The 18,645-nt window shown below is 37.0% G+C and overlaps 1 protein-coding gene across 1 annotated transcript in view; it reads left to right on the top strand.

Moving 5' to 3' along the window:
• The window catches only part of Thsd7a (thrombospondin type 1 domain containing 7A), a 411,960-nt gene that overhangs the window by 373,780 nt on the left and 19,535 nt on the right, over positions 1–18,645 (top strand). The window contains exons 14-22 of the mRNA XM_048448971.3: positions 2,440–2,618; positions 4,801–4,806; positions 6,254–6,387; positions 11,149–11,302; positions 11,883–12,027; positions 13,313–13,428; positions 16,908–17,025; positions 17,264–17,409; positions 17,826–18,000. Of these exons, the coding sequence (XP_048304928.3) occupies positions 2,440–2,618; positions 4,801–4,806; positions 6,254–6,387; positions 11,149–11,302; positions 11,883–12,027; positions 13,313–13,428; positions 16,908–17,025; positions 17,264–17,409; positions 17,826–18,000 (1,173 nt within the window). The remainder of the gene's footprint in view (positions 1–2,439; positions 2,619–4,800; positions 4,807–6,253; positions 6,388–11,148; positions 11,303–11,882; positions 12,028–13,312; positions 13,429–16,907; positions 17,026–17,263; positions 17,410–17,825; positions 18,001–18,645) is intronic.

Here is an 18,645-nt window from a genome sequence, read left to right as displayed (position 1 = left end):
ATTTGAAGATGTCAATATTCATATCTTACTTATATCGTAGAGATATACATAAAGCATAAAAATAAAATATAAATAAATTAATAAAATTAATTTAAGGCCTTAACACTATAAAAACGCCAAGCAGAGTCATTAGAAGAAATTAAAGAGCTGGGTGGTGGTGGTGGATGTCTTTAATCATAGCACTCAGGAGGCAGAGGTAGGCTGATTTTTATGAGTTCAAAGCCAGCCTGATCTACAGAGAGAATTCAGGACAGCCAAGGCAACCGCACAGAGAAAACTTGTCTCAATGCAAAACAATACAAAACTAACAAAAAAAAGGAAGAAAGGGAGGGAGGGAGGGAAGAAAGAAAGAAGGAAGAAAGAAAAGAACGGAGGGAGAAAGGAAGAAGAAAAGATAGAAGGAAAAATTAAAGACCCAAATAAATGGAAAGAACTACCTGGATTGTTAACATAGCAAGACATTCAAGTTTAAACAGACTTGAAGTGATTCCCATTGGAATCTCACATGTCTTTAATTGTAGAAGTTGAAGAGCTGTTCTAAAATTCATATGCTATTATAAGTTATTCAAAAATAACAAAATCTATATTGAGGAAGAATAAAACTGAAATATTCACACTTTCCAGTTTCAAAGCTCTCACTGAAGTTAGGGTTGTCAGGTCAGAGCAGGACTAGATGAGAGCAGAGACAGAGATAAGTGGAATGTGACCTCAGGTCCAGAAAGAAGCCCGTCCTTCAATGTGGAGGGCAAAAGCTTGCAAGAAGTAAGACCAGGATGACTCAGAAGGTTGATGCCATGACTTTCCGTGGCAACATAGGTGATGTCAGTGACCACAGACAAAACGATGGGCCCTTTAATCATGAGGAAAATTTAAACCAAAGACAAAGTTAATATTTATGGAACTCTCGAGGATAAAAGAATATAAACCTTTGTGAGTTAGAATTAGGTAACAGTTTTCTAGACATGAAACCAAAGCACAAGGAAACACAGAAGGAAAAAAAGGTGGATTTCATCAACAACTGAATATTTTATTTTATTTTATTTGTTTGCTTATTAGAGAATATCCATTGTCTACACGTGGGACTTTTTTCTCTTGAGTGGCCTTTTCTGGCCTCGATATGCTGAAAACGTTAAACTAAGAAAAAACAAAGCAATAAAAATGGATATTGTTTCATTTGGTCTCATTTATTTGAAATGACAATTAAAAGGCATTTTTGTAGAGCCCAACAGCAAATTATGGTTGGCATATTAAGATGAGAAGAAGCTATCAAGTGGTGATAGGAAGGGCAGCTTTCAGAAAAAGAGCTTAAAAATGATCTAGAAACCTACAATTTAGATGGTGGTAAATGTACAACTTATCAAATACACAAAGATTTAAAACATAAACTGATTTCTATGCTATATTTTTAGTTCAAAAGGTTTTCAATCTTCCTGTCTCCTCATAGGTTGTGAATAAGATAGTCACTTACATGATCAAGTCTGTGTCATTGATATAAAATGGTGAAGCTGACTGACTTTGATTTCTTTCTAAAGAAAATAGTATAGAAGAAGAAGAAAAAAACAGGCATTTGATTTTTGACCAGAGGAATTTTATTTTCCATCTATTTGCATTGAGACTAACAAGGATAATTTGATATCATGAAATGTTAAGTCTGTAGTGAAGAACTAATCAAAGAAAGCAGCCTGTTTCAAATCAAATCTATACACTATTCATTTAGCTAGTGGGTTGACGGAATGAGTAGACACCATCGCTTTCCCTGAGATCCTAGCCTTGTCAATCATCCCTCTGCATTTGTTTTCTGGTTTATGCCTAAGACAGTTAAAATTCCAGGAGAGCCAAATGGACCCAAAATGAGGTGTGGCTTTAATAGTAACTGTGCTGTGGAGATATGACACATTGTTTGCATAACAGCCTTCAATTTCCATCCACAGAATTGATTTCCAAGGAAGGGGGAGCATAAGGCGCTAAGTTAAATAGATTCTTTCGGATGTTTATTGAGACAGACGGGTTTTTCTTGAGGAAGAATGCTGGAGACTCAGAGCCCTGCCAGTGTGTGGCATTAACACATAAGGTGTCACAGAAATCTGTGTTAGGAGATTTTTAACAGTATTCTGGCAGCATTGAGAGTGAGATGGTTAGCCGACAGGTTACTGTCAATTAAACAAGAGCTGTCACAAAGTCAGAAATGTTGAAACATGGTGAGCACGAATCCTAAGCAGATCATATGGCAGCTACTCGGCTGTTATTTTAACACAACCATGGTGTAGATGTGTCATTTCCCTGCAGAGTTTAATTTGTGTCCCTAAGGATTCAGGCATCTCTGCCTTTGCATGCTGCTGTCAAGTCAAAAGTGGACCTTCTAAATGAGCTCGGATGGTGCATGAGAGTCGGAGAAGGGCACTCAGCACCTTGCTTCTTGTTCCATCTTCCTCTGCTCAGGTTACATAGAAGAAGCCTGCATCATTCCCTGCCCCTCAGATTGCAAACTCAGCGAGTGGTCCAACTGGTCCCGCTGCAGCAAATCCTGTGGCAGCGGCGTGAAGGTCCGGTCCAAGTGGCTGCGAGAAAAGCCTTATAATGGGGGAAGGCCTTGCCCCAAACTGGATCATGTCAACCAGGTATTTTCCTAACACCAAGTGTACTAAGATGTATCTGAGATTCCCAAGGATCTATTAATTGCCCAAAATGAACAAAATTAAATAACAGTTCCTGAATTAGAAACATGTTCGATCCTATTTTTATAAGGTCTGAGTCAACTACGTGTAATTTACTAAAATCTAAAATCTCGAATTATATATATCATCTCTGAATTCTCTGGGGATTCAGAATCCTGCAAGCGTCTAGATAGGTATACAATTCCATAGAGATGAAATGACACCTATCTCGTGGGTAATGGCAAGGTATTTAATCTGTCACTCAACTGTGCACAACTGCTGTGATAAGGTCACATAATTCTTATGGTTTCCCTAGACTCCCAGAGAGAGTTCTCAGTTATAAAGTACTAAATATAAAGCAAAGAAAGGGCGTGAATATTCTCTAAAATTAGGGGGAAATCTATTTATTCATTTTAACCTACTTCATGTAAAATAAAATCAAGAAATACGAAGTTTCTCAAAGTTCATATATACATTTATACTCGCAATTTAGTCTCTGCCTTTTCTAACATTGAAGCTGTATCAGAGCTTGCATGCATACTTCATTAACTACTGCCAATGATTGTTATTTGTATTCTATTGGAGATAAAGAGTAAAATAGCTAATGACGGAATTGTGATTAATTTAAGTGTAACAGAACAGACAATTGTTATCACAGTTGATCGGCATGTAAATTAGCACAGAATGGAGTTTGCAGAGTGTGTGCAGATGTTGCGGCTTGAATTAGAGCCATGATCAAATGAACCAAGTATTTAAATATGTAAAACTGCTTCATGGGGACAAAGCCTGTCTCATTTTAAACTCTAACTACACTGTTATCAGCAGTTTCCTTCTGATTAACCTAAGATTGCTGCTAACAATAGAAGCAAACCACATAAAGAGTAAATAAGTATTTTAAGTAAATAAATATTAAGTTATATTATTAAATTTTAACTATATTGCTAGAATTTTAGTTATAACTATATAATTATGTTAAGTAAATTATAAACATTAAGAAGTATTTTAAGTAAATAAAAATGAAGACATGGAAGAATTAAGTCCATGGAAAGTATTCTCAATTAGTCTGAAGTTTTCTAAGTTGGTGAATTTAGACAATGGAGAGAGAATTATACACTCTGCTATCGCCATCTCCTGGCAAGTGAACTGCCTTGTCATTGAATATTTTGTATTCCTACACTGCTAGTGTTCATTTCCAAGGCAGAAATTTGTCTGCAAAGCTATAACTGTGTGAATATGAAACAGAATAGTAGAAGGGACATATTTATGATCCAGAAGAATGCCTGTTTATGACTTATGAAATCTTGAATTTTCCAGTGACAAATTTAAATATTAACAAGTTATGACCCATGGTCCTAACAAGCTGATGTGCACATGCACTCAACACGTCACATGTATGTATTCCGGTGCATCAGTAAATAATGTTAATATTTCACATTTGCCTGCGCACTTCTGTCTCCAAGGGCACATGACCACAGCCAAGTTGTCTGTACCGTACAAAGCGCTAGACTAAGACCCTTTCACTGTTACTTTCCAAAATAAACAGGGATTTAAGTATTAGTAAAATTAACAAGAAAATAAAATACACAAAATGTGCGTTAATTTTTTTAAAATATAAAGCATGGAGATTTTCACTATAATTAATTCCTCGGTGAAAATAAAGCTGTCCATAGCCGTGAAAGTGGATTCTGAGGTTCTGTGTCCTAGCTAAGGTTTAGTCTTAAGGGTCTTATTTCACTAAATGTGAATGGGTAGATTAAAGTAAACTAAAGGGTAAATGGATTTGAAGGTGGGTCAATATATAGATAACAGCCCACTTATCAGTTGGCTCCTAAGTTATTTGCAGTCATAGATCAGTTTGCCATGACAGGGGCTGTGAGATCCACTCAGTTTTTGAACCTTTGTCACCCTGCACATAGAATCCTTTCCTTGGTTGTGCAATCCTTGTTTATACATCTTAAATTTAAGTCATGTTAAGTGGTTGATTTAAAGGCTAAGAAAGACATCCTAATCTTTTACAAAAAAAATGATGTTTTATATAAAAGCCCTTATAACTGAAATGTAGATTGTGAGCTCTTATCAAAATAACTAACATTTCAACCTTTCTTTTTTCTTGTCGTTTTCTTCTTTCCTGCCAAACCCACTCCAGGCACAGGTAAGCACTCTTACCTCCTGATTCTTTGGACTTCTTAAAACATCTCAACTAGATATTCCTCTGCCTACTCCCTATTTATTTTACTTAGCTTCCAGAATTTCTTTATTTATAGGACCTGAGGAAATCGGGTGGAGTGAGGGGTTTCACCTATCCCATTTTGATGAGGAAGTAGCCCTCTTATTTATCTTGAAGGAGAGAGGAAGGCGTGGTGGGCTGAAAATGGTTATTAGGATGTCGCTATGAAATGATTTGCATTTACCCCAACAAAGAGGAATAATGATCCATCTATCAAAGGATTAGGAATAGCAGCAGGTTTCCTTCATTTCAGTTCGTTTATTACCTAGAAGTGGTGAGCAATGTTGAGCCATGTGACAATGGGCCTGATTTAAAACACCAAATGGACCTGTGCTGGCTGTGGTTTAGCTAGAGTCTTATTCCAGCACTGCATATGTTTTTCTCTTTTCTGGGGTACTTCTGTTTCATTTTGGTTTTCAGTCCACTAAATTGTGAAAAATAGCTCCAAAGGACTGTTTAAATATGTTTCCTGGGACAGATTAACTAAATCCTTTATATACCACAGTGTGAGAGTGTAAAATAGGAAACAAAATTGGATTTTCACATACTTTGAAAAATTTTAAAGTATTTTTCTTTAATATTGCGCTCTTGGTTGCAGTAGATCGTGGTCCATTTATTTTTTTCTACTTATTTTTCTCTTTGGAAAACAGAATAGTAACTTCATTGTTCTAGAATTTTTGAAACAAATATAATATACTGTGTTTGAAACTGAGAGCTTTGTGGACAGTAACTGCAAACAGTTGGCTGTGCTCTGTGAGGTCCTTGCTGCTGACCGCTGATCTGTAGCTATGCCTCATGTAAAGTTAATTTAGGACCTTGTTTCTATACCCCCAAATGATTGAGGATTAGTTTTAAGATGAATTTATTTCTACTCATTTATTATTTTAGTTTCTTGTATGAAAAAGGAAATGTTTATTCTTACAACTATACACATTTATATGTAAAGCTGGCTAAATTGTATTTAATTGGAAAATGTATTTATAATATTCATTACATTCATTCATTCATTTGACAAATTTCCACTGAGTGTCTAGCACATGAGTATCCTAGGTTAAAGACCAAAGACACAAAACTTTTAACAAAATAGATAGTCCAGAAGATTATAATATAAATTGCAAAACATCAGTTTATGAAATTGTGTTTTGAATATGGGTTAGATCTATGTCCACTGTTTAGTAAGAGGCAGGGGATGCAGCTCACCCACCCTCCCCCTCTTGACTAGAATAGATCTTTCTTACTAATGAGAGTATGAACAGTAAGGGGAAGGAATGAAACTAAGCTGATGGAAAAAGGACTGTGATGATACAGGTGCCTTCCATCCACCCACCTCTACACTCGTTCCACTGCCTGAGATACCAGATGTGTGTTTCAGGTGTATGAGGTCGTCCCGTGCCACAGTGACTGCAATCAGTACATATGGGTTACAGAGCCGTGGAGTGTCTGCAAGGTGACCTTTGTGAACATGCGAGAGAACTGTGGAGAGGGTGTGCAGACCCGCAAAGTGAGGTAAGACCAAGCAGAATGGCAGAGAGGCAAGATGGCGATCATCTCCTATCTCACAGGCAACAACACAGGGCATCCCTCTTCACTGCACTGAAAACTTTTGTTGGTTTTGGTTTTAGGGAATCTGGGTACCTGGAAATTAAAACCCTCTGTTTCAAGCAGCAGTTTGGGTATTCTAGTTCCTGACTTTAAAAGTTTCACCTTCCAACAACTTTTAAGTTGAATTTTTATTTTTGAGATAATAATATAATTATATCTCCTTTTCTTTTCTTCTCTAGAACCATCCTAATACTGGTGCATGTTTTTTTTTAAATTTATAGTCTATTTTTCATTAATTACTCTTACATACATATATTATATATGTATACACAGATAATATAGATTCCTAAATACATAAATACAACCTGCTAGATCTGTATGCCCTTTGTATGTAGTATGTATCAGGGCTGAACATTGGAAATACATGTTGAAAGCAAGCTTTATAAGTGTAGATGTTAAACTTCAGCAATTTCTTAAAAGTCAAATATGTTTCTTTTATACACATGTATTTTTTTTTAATATATGTTCATGTGTGTCTGGAAGCCAGAGATCTGGGTATTTATCTCATTCCCTCCTTGCCTTACTTTTTGAGTTAGGGTCCCTCACTGAACATGGAGCTTGCCAGTGAGACCCAAGGATACACCTTTCTTTACCTCCTCAGTAAAGATTACTAGGATTACAGATTGTGCTGCAGGACTTACTAATTTTGTCACATGAATTCTGGAAATTGAACCCAGATCCTCACGCTTATATGGCAAGCACTTGTCTTACTAAGCCATCTTCCCTACCAGAAAAGCCAAATATAGTTGTAAACACACATTTTCAAATACCCTGCCTTGACTTCCTGCTCTTTTCTGTAATCCTGGCTAGAAGTTAAATGTTCTCATCTCCTTCGGGAAGCCTTCTCTTCAACCTCTGGCTAGTATTGCCTCTCACTTATTTGAATACAGTTATCAAGTGTGATAGGGTAGTTACTGGTCATGTGTGGCTATTTCAATGTAACCTAATACTAGCTAAATAAAGTTTTGAATGCATGCCTTCAATCACAGTATTCATAATTTCAAATTCTCAACTGCCACATGTGGGTGTTCTGTGGGCAACACAGATGTAGAATATTCTTTTCATCACAACGGGTCTAAAATTTTACCCTCCAAACTTAAAAATCATTCCCTTGCATGAAGAATTTCGGTCAGTTGCTTGTTTTGTTAGTGAAAAATTATTGAAAAAGAATATGTATTGCACTTTTGCCAACTGTTACGTACATGATGCTTTGTTCTTTGTAAATAGCTATTTTTCATGTTTTCAAACACTTTGCATTCCCCATTCCTCCCCTGCTCCCTTCTCTCTAACCCTCTCCCCTTCCAGCAACCCTCCCACCCCCCCAAGCACCCAAGGTTACCTGGGACTCTTGTCTGTTTCCAATCTCCAGGAAGAAAACTACCTGAATTTTCTTCAGGTTCACCCTCCTATCCAGCTTCTCTAGGATCACGAATAATAGGCTCAAAGACCTTTAATTATGGCTAGAATCCACTTATGAGTGAATACATACCATATTCCTCTTTTTGGGTCTGGCTTACCTGACTCAGTAAAGAGTTTTCTTTTCTTTTTTTAATTTTTTTCTTTTTTTTATTTTTTTATTTAATTTTTACTGGGAACCCCTCCAGAATCAAGTCTCTTGCAAACCCTAAAATGGCTCCCTTAGCTGAGATATAAACCTCCCTGCTCCCACAACCATCCTTCCTCCCTCCCCCCCTCCCATTTCACCAAGCCATCCCCAATCCTCCCCCTCTCCCCTCTCCCTGACCATCTTCCCTTACTACCACCCCCCACCCCCCATGAACCCGAGTTTGCCTGGCAATCTTGCCTAGTTCCAATTTCCAGGAGGATAACTATATGATTTTCTTCAGGTTCACCTTCTTATTTAGCTTCTCTAGTATCACAAATTCTAGACTCAAACACTTTGGAAACAAAGTAACTTCTGAGATAAATTTACGTGTTGAAGTTGATTCAATAGAGAGAGAGAGAGGTTAGTATTGATCATGATCTCTGATCGTGTAATAATGTGCCTGTTTGTTCCTGATTGAGTGGCACACGGTTCAAACTCTATCCTCTGCTAATTAGGGTCAGGATGTCCTGCAAATGTGGACTGACATTTCAAGATAGATGAGTCTATAAAAGAATAGGTTTGTATTTACCTATTTTCAATCTTTCTCAGTTAGGATGGAACGGCATATAAGGAAGTGGATAACAGAAGTGGTCCTTCCTATTAGGAATTCCTTTCTCCCCTGCTTCCTTCCTTCCTGCCATCTCTCTCTCTCTTCCCTTCGTTCCTTCTCTTTTTCTTCCTTTCCATCTTTCTTTTCTTTCCTTCTCCTTGTGCTAGGAATCAAGCCATGATCTCAAAGAGGCTAGGCAAAGAAAAGGGCAAGCTGTCAAAGACATTTTTGTTTTTACAATTTTGTGCAAATAGTGACAATACAAATAGAAAGAGGCCGTTTTAGCTGCTGTTCCTGCAGCTGCTGTGTTCCATCCATGCAAGCAGTGCATCCTGCGTTCCCATACCTGTAATGAGTCTGTCACCTCCAAAGTGACCCTGCAGTCTGTGTTTCTAATACACATCAGTCTTCTCAAACAGCTATTACTGCTCTTAAAAATAGAAAGGCCAGGGCTAAGAAAGAAGCAAGCTTAAAACTTTTATTTGGGCTTAAGTTTAATACAAGCATCTAATCTGAATTTTAGATTGAAAAAAAAATGCCCATGCCAAATAAAACAAACATCTTGGTAGGTTGAATTTGTTTCTATTTTATGAAATAGAAATGTGTTCACAAAATAATAATTTTTCTTAAAACAAATCAAGTTTGTTAAGAGAAGTTACCCCTGAGTAGTAAATTTAGAGTTTATTATTTATTCTGAATTTTGAGTTACTTATACAATACAAAACTAAGAAAGATAAAAGTCCTTACCAATAAAGTTGTATTGTATAGCTACCTATTAGGGTATTGGACATATCTTCTTAAGTTGGATCAATAGGCAATTATACAAGTTAATCCTGTGCACTGTATCAATATCTGCTAAGCCTGTGATCTCACCATCAATCCCACATTATGGATGTGGAAATGCTTCGTCTTCCATGTCTTTGCCAGGCCACTGTCAAAAGAACATTTTCAGAATGCTACTGGAGATTAAATTTTCCTATGTAACTAAAAGCCCTTCTAAATAAATTTATAATTTAATTTTTCAACAATTAAATCATGAAATGTCTGTTAATTAATTTTAATGAATATTTTTTTGAAAAATCACAGAGATCAGTATTTATAGTTTTTTTTCAGCTTGCATGTCCAATCAAAATACTATTTTTGACGGTTTTCCAAGTTTTCAAGGTGTCTCAATAGAAACATTTTTCTTAAATTTAGTATTGGTGATTATTAATGAATAATGATTATTTGGGGTATAATTTTAAAGATGCAATGTCCTTCCTTCTGGAAATCTCTGAGCAAAGATGAAATGGCAGGCATAGAACTGCCGCATGACTCAGCCAACTTCTGAAACACGCTCAGGAGGGTTAAGAACCCATCTTTCTCTTAATCTTCCCATAGGCACCTTCTTTCCTGAACCCATTAATTTCGTTGACCTTTTCTACATTATAGATCAAAGATCAGAGATTTCTCTGCCACTATTAAAGTTCACAGCGATTATTAACTAAGGTAAAGGGAATCCACATTAATTAGCTTCTCAAGAGATCAGTAAAGAGGAATTCTTGATTGTTCATAATGGAATAGTATGAACTAATATTTAAATTTGTTCTAATAAAAGCAAACTAACAATTAAGAATAAATCATGGTATAAGATCAAATAACCACACTCAGAGAAGTCGTGCTGTTCTAATTAGAATTTTCTTCTGGTTTCTGATTTCTTTTCAAGTTAGCAGATGGAAACTAAAATTGTCTAAATTTTAATGCCTTTAAAAACTATTTCACTTCATTTATTTGTATACACATATGCCACACACATGTCTCACATAAGCACACATCTTACACAGCACACACAAACAACCACACAACCAACATACACACACAAAACCACATACACATACAATCACACACAGAGAGACATGTCATACACTCATGTCTCTCTCACACACACAGAAACACACACACACATGTCACATGGCCCATGTAGAGGGTAGTTTGCAGGGATTAGTTTTTTCTTTCCTACTGACTTCTAGGAACTGAAATCAGTTCTTCAGGTTTGGTTCAGAGTATTCTTCCTGGCAGCTAAAATTAATTTTTAAATGACAAAACAAACTGATAAATGCCTTATCTTGGAAATCACCTAATGAAGCATTTTGTGTGAATATCGCACTGTACTTACGCCCCCATCACTTAGGGGTCAAGAGTATCTTCTCTCAGAATGTCTTTGGATCATTTTCAGTAGTTTCTATCTCACATATGGGAGTAAAAAATCATTTCCCTTGCAAAGAAACTTGATACCATTTACCAGGGCACTGAAACTATCCTATTAAAGTATTATGAACATGCATAAGCGCATTTTTTTTTATCTTAAAGAAGTACTAGCTATATTTGGGGAGGCATGGTTTCTAACAACTCTCCACTTTGGGAGAATGTTATTCCTCAGTTGATGTCTTAATGAGAACTACCCATCCTGTGTGTTGGCTTTCATTCTAATTGTCCTGGTTCCTTTGCTGGTGTGCATGTTTTCTTTTAGATGCATGCAGAATACAGCAGACGGCCCTTCTGAACATGTGGAGGATTACCTATGCGACCCAGAAGATATGCCCCTGGGCTCGAGAGAATGTAAACTCCCATGCCCTGAAGACTGTGTGATATCTGAGTGGGGGCCATGGACCCAGTGTGCCTTGGTAAGATTATTAGCATTTCGGTAAAATGGAGTTTGCTTAATTTTTGAAGATTTTAAAAAAATAATTTAATTCAAAAATCTTTTTAAAAATATTCATATTCATTGTAAAAGCAGAGTCTTGTTTTAAAAAGCAAGGTGTGCTTTTTTGGCCACTTTCTTGTATGGGTAAGTATTGTAAATTCAGCAATATTTCTACAGCAACTTGCCTTCATGCAAATCCTTTGCTCCTTTTCAACTACACTCGTAAACCAGCTTATGGTGCCTTCAACTGGCCTTACAGATTACACAGGAGGTTAGAAACTGAAATTGTCATAACGATTCCCTGTAGTGAAAGTGAGGAAAGAACAAAACTCTAGTGGAGTGACTTTAACGATGTCCACTTGATAGCCCTTGCTTCTGGTCAAATCTTCTTAGTTTACACAGAAAGGTAAACTCAGCCTACAACAGTTAGAATGTTACTGAGGCTGGCAGTAGAGCACTCAATTCATTGACTAATTTGAACAAGTCAGTGAACCTCATTATGTTTCAGAGTTTCTTAATGTAAAGTGTAAGTGTTGAAAAATGGTATTGTTCTTTGTAAGCCTTGCAATTCAAATGGTTCCCGGCAAAGGTCAGCTGAGCCTATCAGACAGCCTGCTGATGAAGGACGAGTCTGCCCTGATGCTGTGGAGAAGGAGCCCTGTAATCTGAACAAAAACTGCTACCACTATGATTACAATGTCACAGGTAAGCACTTCACCTTGTCTTCACAGAGTCTGCGGTACAGTCACATGTAAGCAGCTCCAGGCATTCTCAGCTGCCTAGGCCAGCTACGCTGTGTGCCATTTGAAGACACAGCCTACACTCTGAGCAATAACGACACGAAGAAGTAGTTATCTGGTTTACATTTTAGTAACATCAAAACATAGAGAATGAAAGTATCACAGAGACTAAATTTTCACAATAGGTGATAAACATTCCAGAAAAATCCTATTTAAAACTTTCTCTCACTTTGGAAGAATGCAAATACATTTTCTTTTTTAGCAGATGTTTGATACTTACAACATCAACATAAGTAATTGTTGCGGTATAGGGATATTTATGAAGAAACTTAGCATGATGTAACATTCTGCAATCTTAAAAATGAATGTTCAAAAAAGTAGACTTGTAATAAATTGCATTTGTTTCATTAATTTCATTTAATACTATCAAAGCATACACATCAAAACAATTTCATTTGTTCCTTTGGTTTGGTACAGCATCAAAGCTAACTTGGATTTTCCCAAAGTGATTTCCACAATGAAATAAGCTCAAGAAATTGAAAAAAGAAACAACAGTCACATTGGCTTCTGTCTCTTAGTTTTATCTACGATTTGTTTTGATGACACTAAGGAAATCAAAGTTCTCTAGGGTATGTGGTTCTAGCGTAGAGAAAGAAGAAAGAATGATTTTCACGAAAGAGACAAAATAAGGGAGTTTAATAAATATGCTGAAGTTATTTACAAAATAAATCAGTTTGCATTTTTTTGAAAAACCTTACTTACGGAAATAAATGAAGTACATTATGATACTAGGACTACATAGAGTCCTAATATATATAAGTATGTAATTACATATACATAGCATATATGCATACTCTGTGTAGTTATATCATTTAAAATTATGCTTACTTTGCTGAAAGAAAATAATAACAAATTTTTAAATTCTACTCTTCTTACGAAAAAAGTTTTGAAATGGTATTGATCAATAGAGCAAAGTCATTTTTACAATATCACTTAATAGCTAGCTGTCAAGATTCTCAAGTAAGTAGACATCTGCCTTAAAGAATAATCCTCACTGCGATGTGCAACCACAGCAATTCCATTGACTCTTAATATGTTCAATGCTGGGACCCATATGCTCTGAATGTGGGATGATGGATTGTGCAGCTTAGGAAGCAGTTGTGAATGAGGTATGGGATTCGGGTCAAGAGAGCGTCGTCGGAAATCTGCTCGTGCATCGCCTGCTGTTCTGATGGGTCTTTTCTGTTCAGACTGGAGTACATGTCAGCTGAGTGAAAAGGCGGTTTGTGGAAATGGCGTTAAAACAAGGATGCTGGACTGTGTTCGAAGTGATGGCAAGTCCGTTGACCTGAAATATTGTGAAGAGGTGGGTGAGTGCTGTGATAATCTTTGCAGGACATTCTTCTCTAGTAGTTCAGATTTACATGGAGTCTAGTGACGAGGGCGCCACACAGCGCATGGCCAACAGCTGCTTTCACAGGCTGTCTAGTGCCCTCTTGAAAAGAGACAGCATCCACACTACTCCTTTCCACAGAAAATTTCCTGTATTCTGTTCTGTTTGGAGCTCAAAGGTATGCTAATTAGCCCATTCTGGAAGAAATGCTTAGGAAACAATAAGCAATCAAGGTGAATAAAGGCAATAAATCTTAATCAGACCACTCATCATCTTTTGTAATTTCATGGGAATTGGGTGCAAAGCTTGGACACCTGCCAAGATCCATCATTTATTCTTTCTGTTGCTAAACATTGATCACTTGCAGCTTCAGAGCAGATTTCGATATTAAGATCTGCTCCCCAGCTGCGAGAATCTAAGTACTTAGGTCTCATGTCTGGATAAGAAAGCTTAACGTTCAGGCAAAGGAATGAAGTCTGTCACCATTATCTCTAATGCTGAGAAAAACTATAGTTTACAGTTAACCGTTAAATGAAAGTAATGCCATCCCTCTCCGCCGTAACCTTATGATCAGTAGAGAAACATGGCACTGACATTTCTTTTCAGAAATCTGCACCTTTTAGTGAGTTTTGTCTGAGTTTCAAACCACTATGGCAATGATATTCCTGTTGTTTGACTCCCTGTGCTTCTGCGATCCACAAGGTCATTTTCAGACCTAAGTGCTTCGTAGATCTGAAACAGAATAGTGTTAACTCTGAAGGGAAAGCCATCAGCGGAACTACTTGAATCCACTTAGTGCCATTACTTCCATCTCTGTCTACAGGGGGAGACTTTCAGATACTCTAAAAACATCAATTTGTTTAGTTAATAAATGCCTACAACTGAAACCTTGTGACATGAGTCAACCTATACACATGTTATGTTAAATAAGTTAAATATGACTTTTTAAACTAATAACATTTAAGCAAAATAACCAACAATAAATAGCACTTTTGTGAGTGGAGATTATTACAACAACCACAGCCTTCCCAGAGAGTGGCCTGTGACATAAAGCCAGCTGCTGGTGAGTGCCTGGCGAAGTTCCCTCCTAACAAGAACATGAAATGAGACCTCTGTGAAGGGTGAGCCCAAGGCATTCAAGACTATTTTTAACTACTTCATGTCATGTGAAGTCTGCAGCAACAACTGCTGGTTCAAATCCAAACATCTTGGGAAATACTGTCTTTAAGGAAACCTAAGCTAGTCCCTGTGGGAATTAAACAGCACATATACCATTTTATACATCCCTGGGAGTCCAGCTGGCTCCGCAAACTGTGCTATCTTTGTAAACAATGGTCAGACCACCTACCTACCAAGCCCTGTGCAAACCCTGCATTAAATTCCTTAGCAGTAGGTAACTCTTGCTGCTTCCTTAATAGGCACAAAGAAATGTGTCATTACTGCCCAACAAAGAGGAAAATTAGGGTTAAATTCACTTGTGTTTATGTAGTGCATTTTCCCCTTTGGTGGTTTTGACTATTTTTTTTTAACTCATTTGATACCTAGTCATTGTGTCTCATTTTCTTTTCTTTAAAATCTAAATAGATTATTAAAATTTACTTAGAAACAGATTTACATGGATAGATGGATTGATTTGGGCAGATGATACATGGATGGATGGATAGATAGAGAGATAGATGATAGATAGATAGATAGATAGATAGATAGATAGATAGATAGATAGAGACAGATACAGAGAGAGAGAAATAGATGATTGAAGAACAGAGGAACAAACAGGTAGAGTAAAAAGGTAAAATAAATATCAGAAGAAAGAAACAGAGTTTAAAAGTGTAATTAATGGATAGCCAAAATACTGTCTAATGAAGTAAGTCAGTAACCGTTGATTCTATATTAAACGCTCCCTCCTGAAACTACAGCATATCATAAATATTTCATATTACATTCACTATATCACCCCAAGATTTATCTCTTCACCCTCTTGTAGTTCTTAAAAATCTTTATGAGGTTTTAATTTAGTGGCCTAATTCATTAATTCATTCATTCATTTTTGGTGCAGGAGACTAAATTCAGAGCCTTCAGGACAATAATGCTCTATCACTGAACTACACTCCAGCTCCCAAACTGTTCTTTTATATTTTTTAGTACATTCTATCTTTGGTTTTAAGTGACAGTTTGTTGTTAAAACCATTTGGTTATTCAGCTTAATGTGTCTACATAAAAGACAAATAACACCAGGAAGATTATAGGTCTGTATATTGGCAATATTTTGAGTTTTGGAATATTACAAGGCCATTTCATCTATACTTTATTCTTCATACAGGAACTTTGAACTAATTTTTAGATTAATTGTATTTTTTCATTGCTTATGGAAAAAGTTATGTGTGTGGGGATAGGTATGGATTTGCATTCCTCTGCATGCTGACATCCAGTTATCAGTAGCACCATTTGTTTAAGATGCTTTCTTTCTTCCACTGTAAAATTTTAGCATCTTTATCAAAAATCAGGTGTTCATAGGTGTGTGAGTTAAGATTCGGATCTTTGATTCAATTTCAATTTGTCAACTTGCCTGTTTTTATGCCAATACCAAGCTGTCTTCATTACTGTAGATAATAGAGCTTGATGTCAGGGATGGTGATGCCTCTGGAAGTTCCTTTATTACAGAGGATTGTTTTGGCTATCCTGGGTCTTTTGTTTTTCCATATGAAGTTGAGTATTGTTCTTTCAAGGTCTGTGAAGAATTGTGTTAGGATTGTGATGGGGATTTCATTGAATCTGTAGATTGCTTTTGGTAGGATTACCATTTTTATTATGTTGATCCTACCTATCCAAAAGCATGGGAGATCTTTCCATTTTCTGATATCTTCCTCAATTTCTTTCTTCAAAGACTTAAAGTTCTTGTCGAACAGGTCTTTCACTTCTTTTGCTAGTGTTACCCCCAAGATATTTTATGTTATTTGTGGCTATTGTGAATGTTGATGTTTCTCTGATTGCTTCCTCAGCTTCTTTATTATTTATATATAGGAGGGTTACTGATTTTTTTGAGTTGATCTTGTATCCTGTCACATTACCGAAGGTATTTACCGACTATAATAGTTCCCTGGGAAAACGTTACACAGTACATAGCTAGTTGTATAGAGTCCGTTCGCCCCTGCATTCACTTTCTGTCCTTGGCTCTTACTTTTTTGGGTTGACTATCATCTTAATAGTTAGGGAAATTGACTTTCCAGTGACTTTCCCTTATGCCAGGTAGCTATCTTTGCTCCTTTTCTCTCATCTCCTCTGCCTTTCTCTGGTCTCCTCTTCTTCCCTCTTGTCTCCACATCTCCACTGCTCTCTACGCTCTCTTCTGTTCTTTCCTCTTCCACTTCTCTCTTGTCATTCCTTTTTCCACTGACAATTATCAAAGTCCTGTCTCCCTGCCTATACAAATATATCTATCTCTGCTCTTTCAGCTTGGCCTGGAGAAGAACTGGCAAATGAACACTTCCTGCATGGTGGAATGCCCTTTGAACTGTCAGCTTTCAGACTGGTCACCTTGGTCAGAATGTTCTCAAACATGCGGACTCACAGGTTGGTTTGTATTGCAATCAACATTAGGCTGGTGATTAAGCCACACAAAACAGATTATCTCTGTTGCTCTAAATGATATCAACTGAGCTACAGAAAGTTGTCTTCCTTCTGAAAACAGATAAGACTCTCTGAGGTCTCCTCAAGGAAGATAAATATGATACTATCTCCCAATAATATACCCATATATTTGTACAACTGTGATGACACACTGAAGTTGTATCATTTTATATTTTTAAAGGAAAAATGATTAGAAGACGAACAGTGACCCAGCCCTTTCAAGGTGATGGGAGACCTTGCCCTTCCCTGATGGAACAGTCCAAGCCTTGCCCAGTGAAACCATGCTATTGTTGGCAGTATGGCCAGTGGTCTCCCTGCCAAGTTCAGGTATCAAATCTCAAGCTATGTGGATGCCAGCATTCCTCATCTGCTAAGTCTTGGTTCTTGAATTATTTTTGAATTAGAGATTATCGGTTCCCTCATAAACATTTTAGTGGCTTTGCCATGACCCAGTCCTTTAATGAGTTTTGATAGCAAGCACCCCCTGTCCTGTACTTTTAAAGTCATTTGGAGACTGATTCATTTTAATGAAAATTTATTTGCCTGTCTTTGTCTAGGAAGCAAACAAATTGTCCCATGTATGCTTTATAGCTTGTGCCCTATAAGGCTTCTTCCCAGGGGTTTCCAATGTTTATTTAGCTATTCATAAATCAAAATCAGTGATGCAAAAATGACTCCAAGCCGTGAGCTCTCTAATGAATTATTTTTCTTTTCCTAATTAGCTGTGTCTCCCTCCGTTCCAGGACGCCCAGTGTGGAGAAGGAACCAGGACACGGAATATTTCTTGTGTGGTGACCGATGGCTCAACTGATGATTTCAGCAAAGTGGTGGATGAAGAATTCTGCGCTGACATTGAGCTCATTGTTGATGGTAACAAGCAGATAGTTCTGGAGGAAACATGCACCCAGCCCTGTCCAGGTAACAACAGAACACAATTCATATTTTAGATATTTTAGATACATCATCCTAGTAACAAAGTCAAGAAGAGGTTATGTATATAGTCCAAATGAAGAGTATCAACAATCTTATTCAGTAATACCTGTACTCTGTGAGTCAGAGAACCACTTCATTGCTGCAGGGAATGAGGTCTCTAATATCCTGAGCTGTATCCCCAGCCCTCTATTGTATATCTTGAAAGGTAGACAACTTTGACACAGTCAACTTTAAAGAGTAGAATATGAATTAGGAAAAACATTTTTCATCCTTGAAGGGTGTGGCGTAAATTTATTACCCCAATGGGTTTAGTGAAAGTATAGAAGTGTGTTTAGCACCAAGAGTGTTCCACTCTCATATTGCTATTAAATCTTGACATGGATACCTCAAGATGATGATTATGTAATGAATAGACTGCAGCCAAATAGAATTATTGGATTTCTCTGCACTGCATGAATGTCAAATAAGGATACCTAAAAAATATAAGATACTCATACAAAACAGAGAGATGAACATTCCACTCAGTTTGTTTTCGCTTAGGTAAAGTTATACATCAGCAGTATTCTTCTTTTATTTTTACTCACACCAGGTTTTCCTGGTAAACACTGGGTAACCCAAGATGTGACATCT

The sequence above is a fragment of the Myodes glareolus genome, chromosome 25, assembly GCF_982192425.1.
Source record: "Myodes glareolus chromosome 25, mMyoGla1.1, whole genome shotgun sequence".
NCBI classification, from domain to species: domain Eukaryota; kingdom Metazoa; phylum Chordata; class Mammalia; order Rodentia; family Cricetidae; genus Myodes; species Myodes glareolus.
Note: the sequence above shows the minus strand (reverse complement) of the source record. Positions and strands in the feature narration are given on the sequence as shown.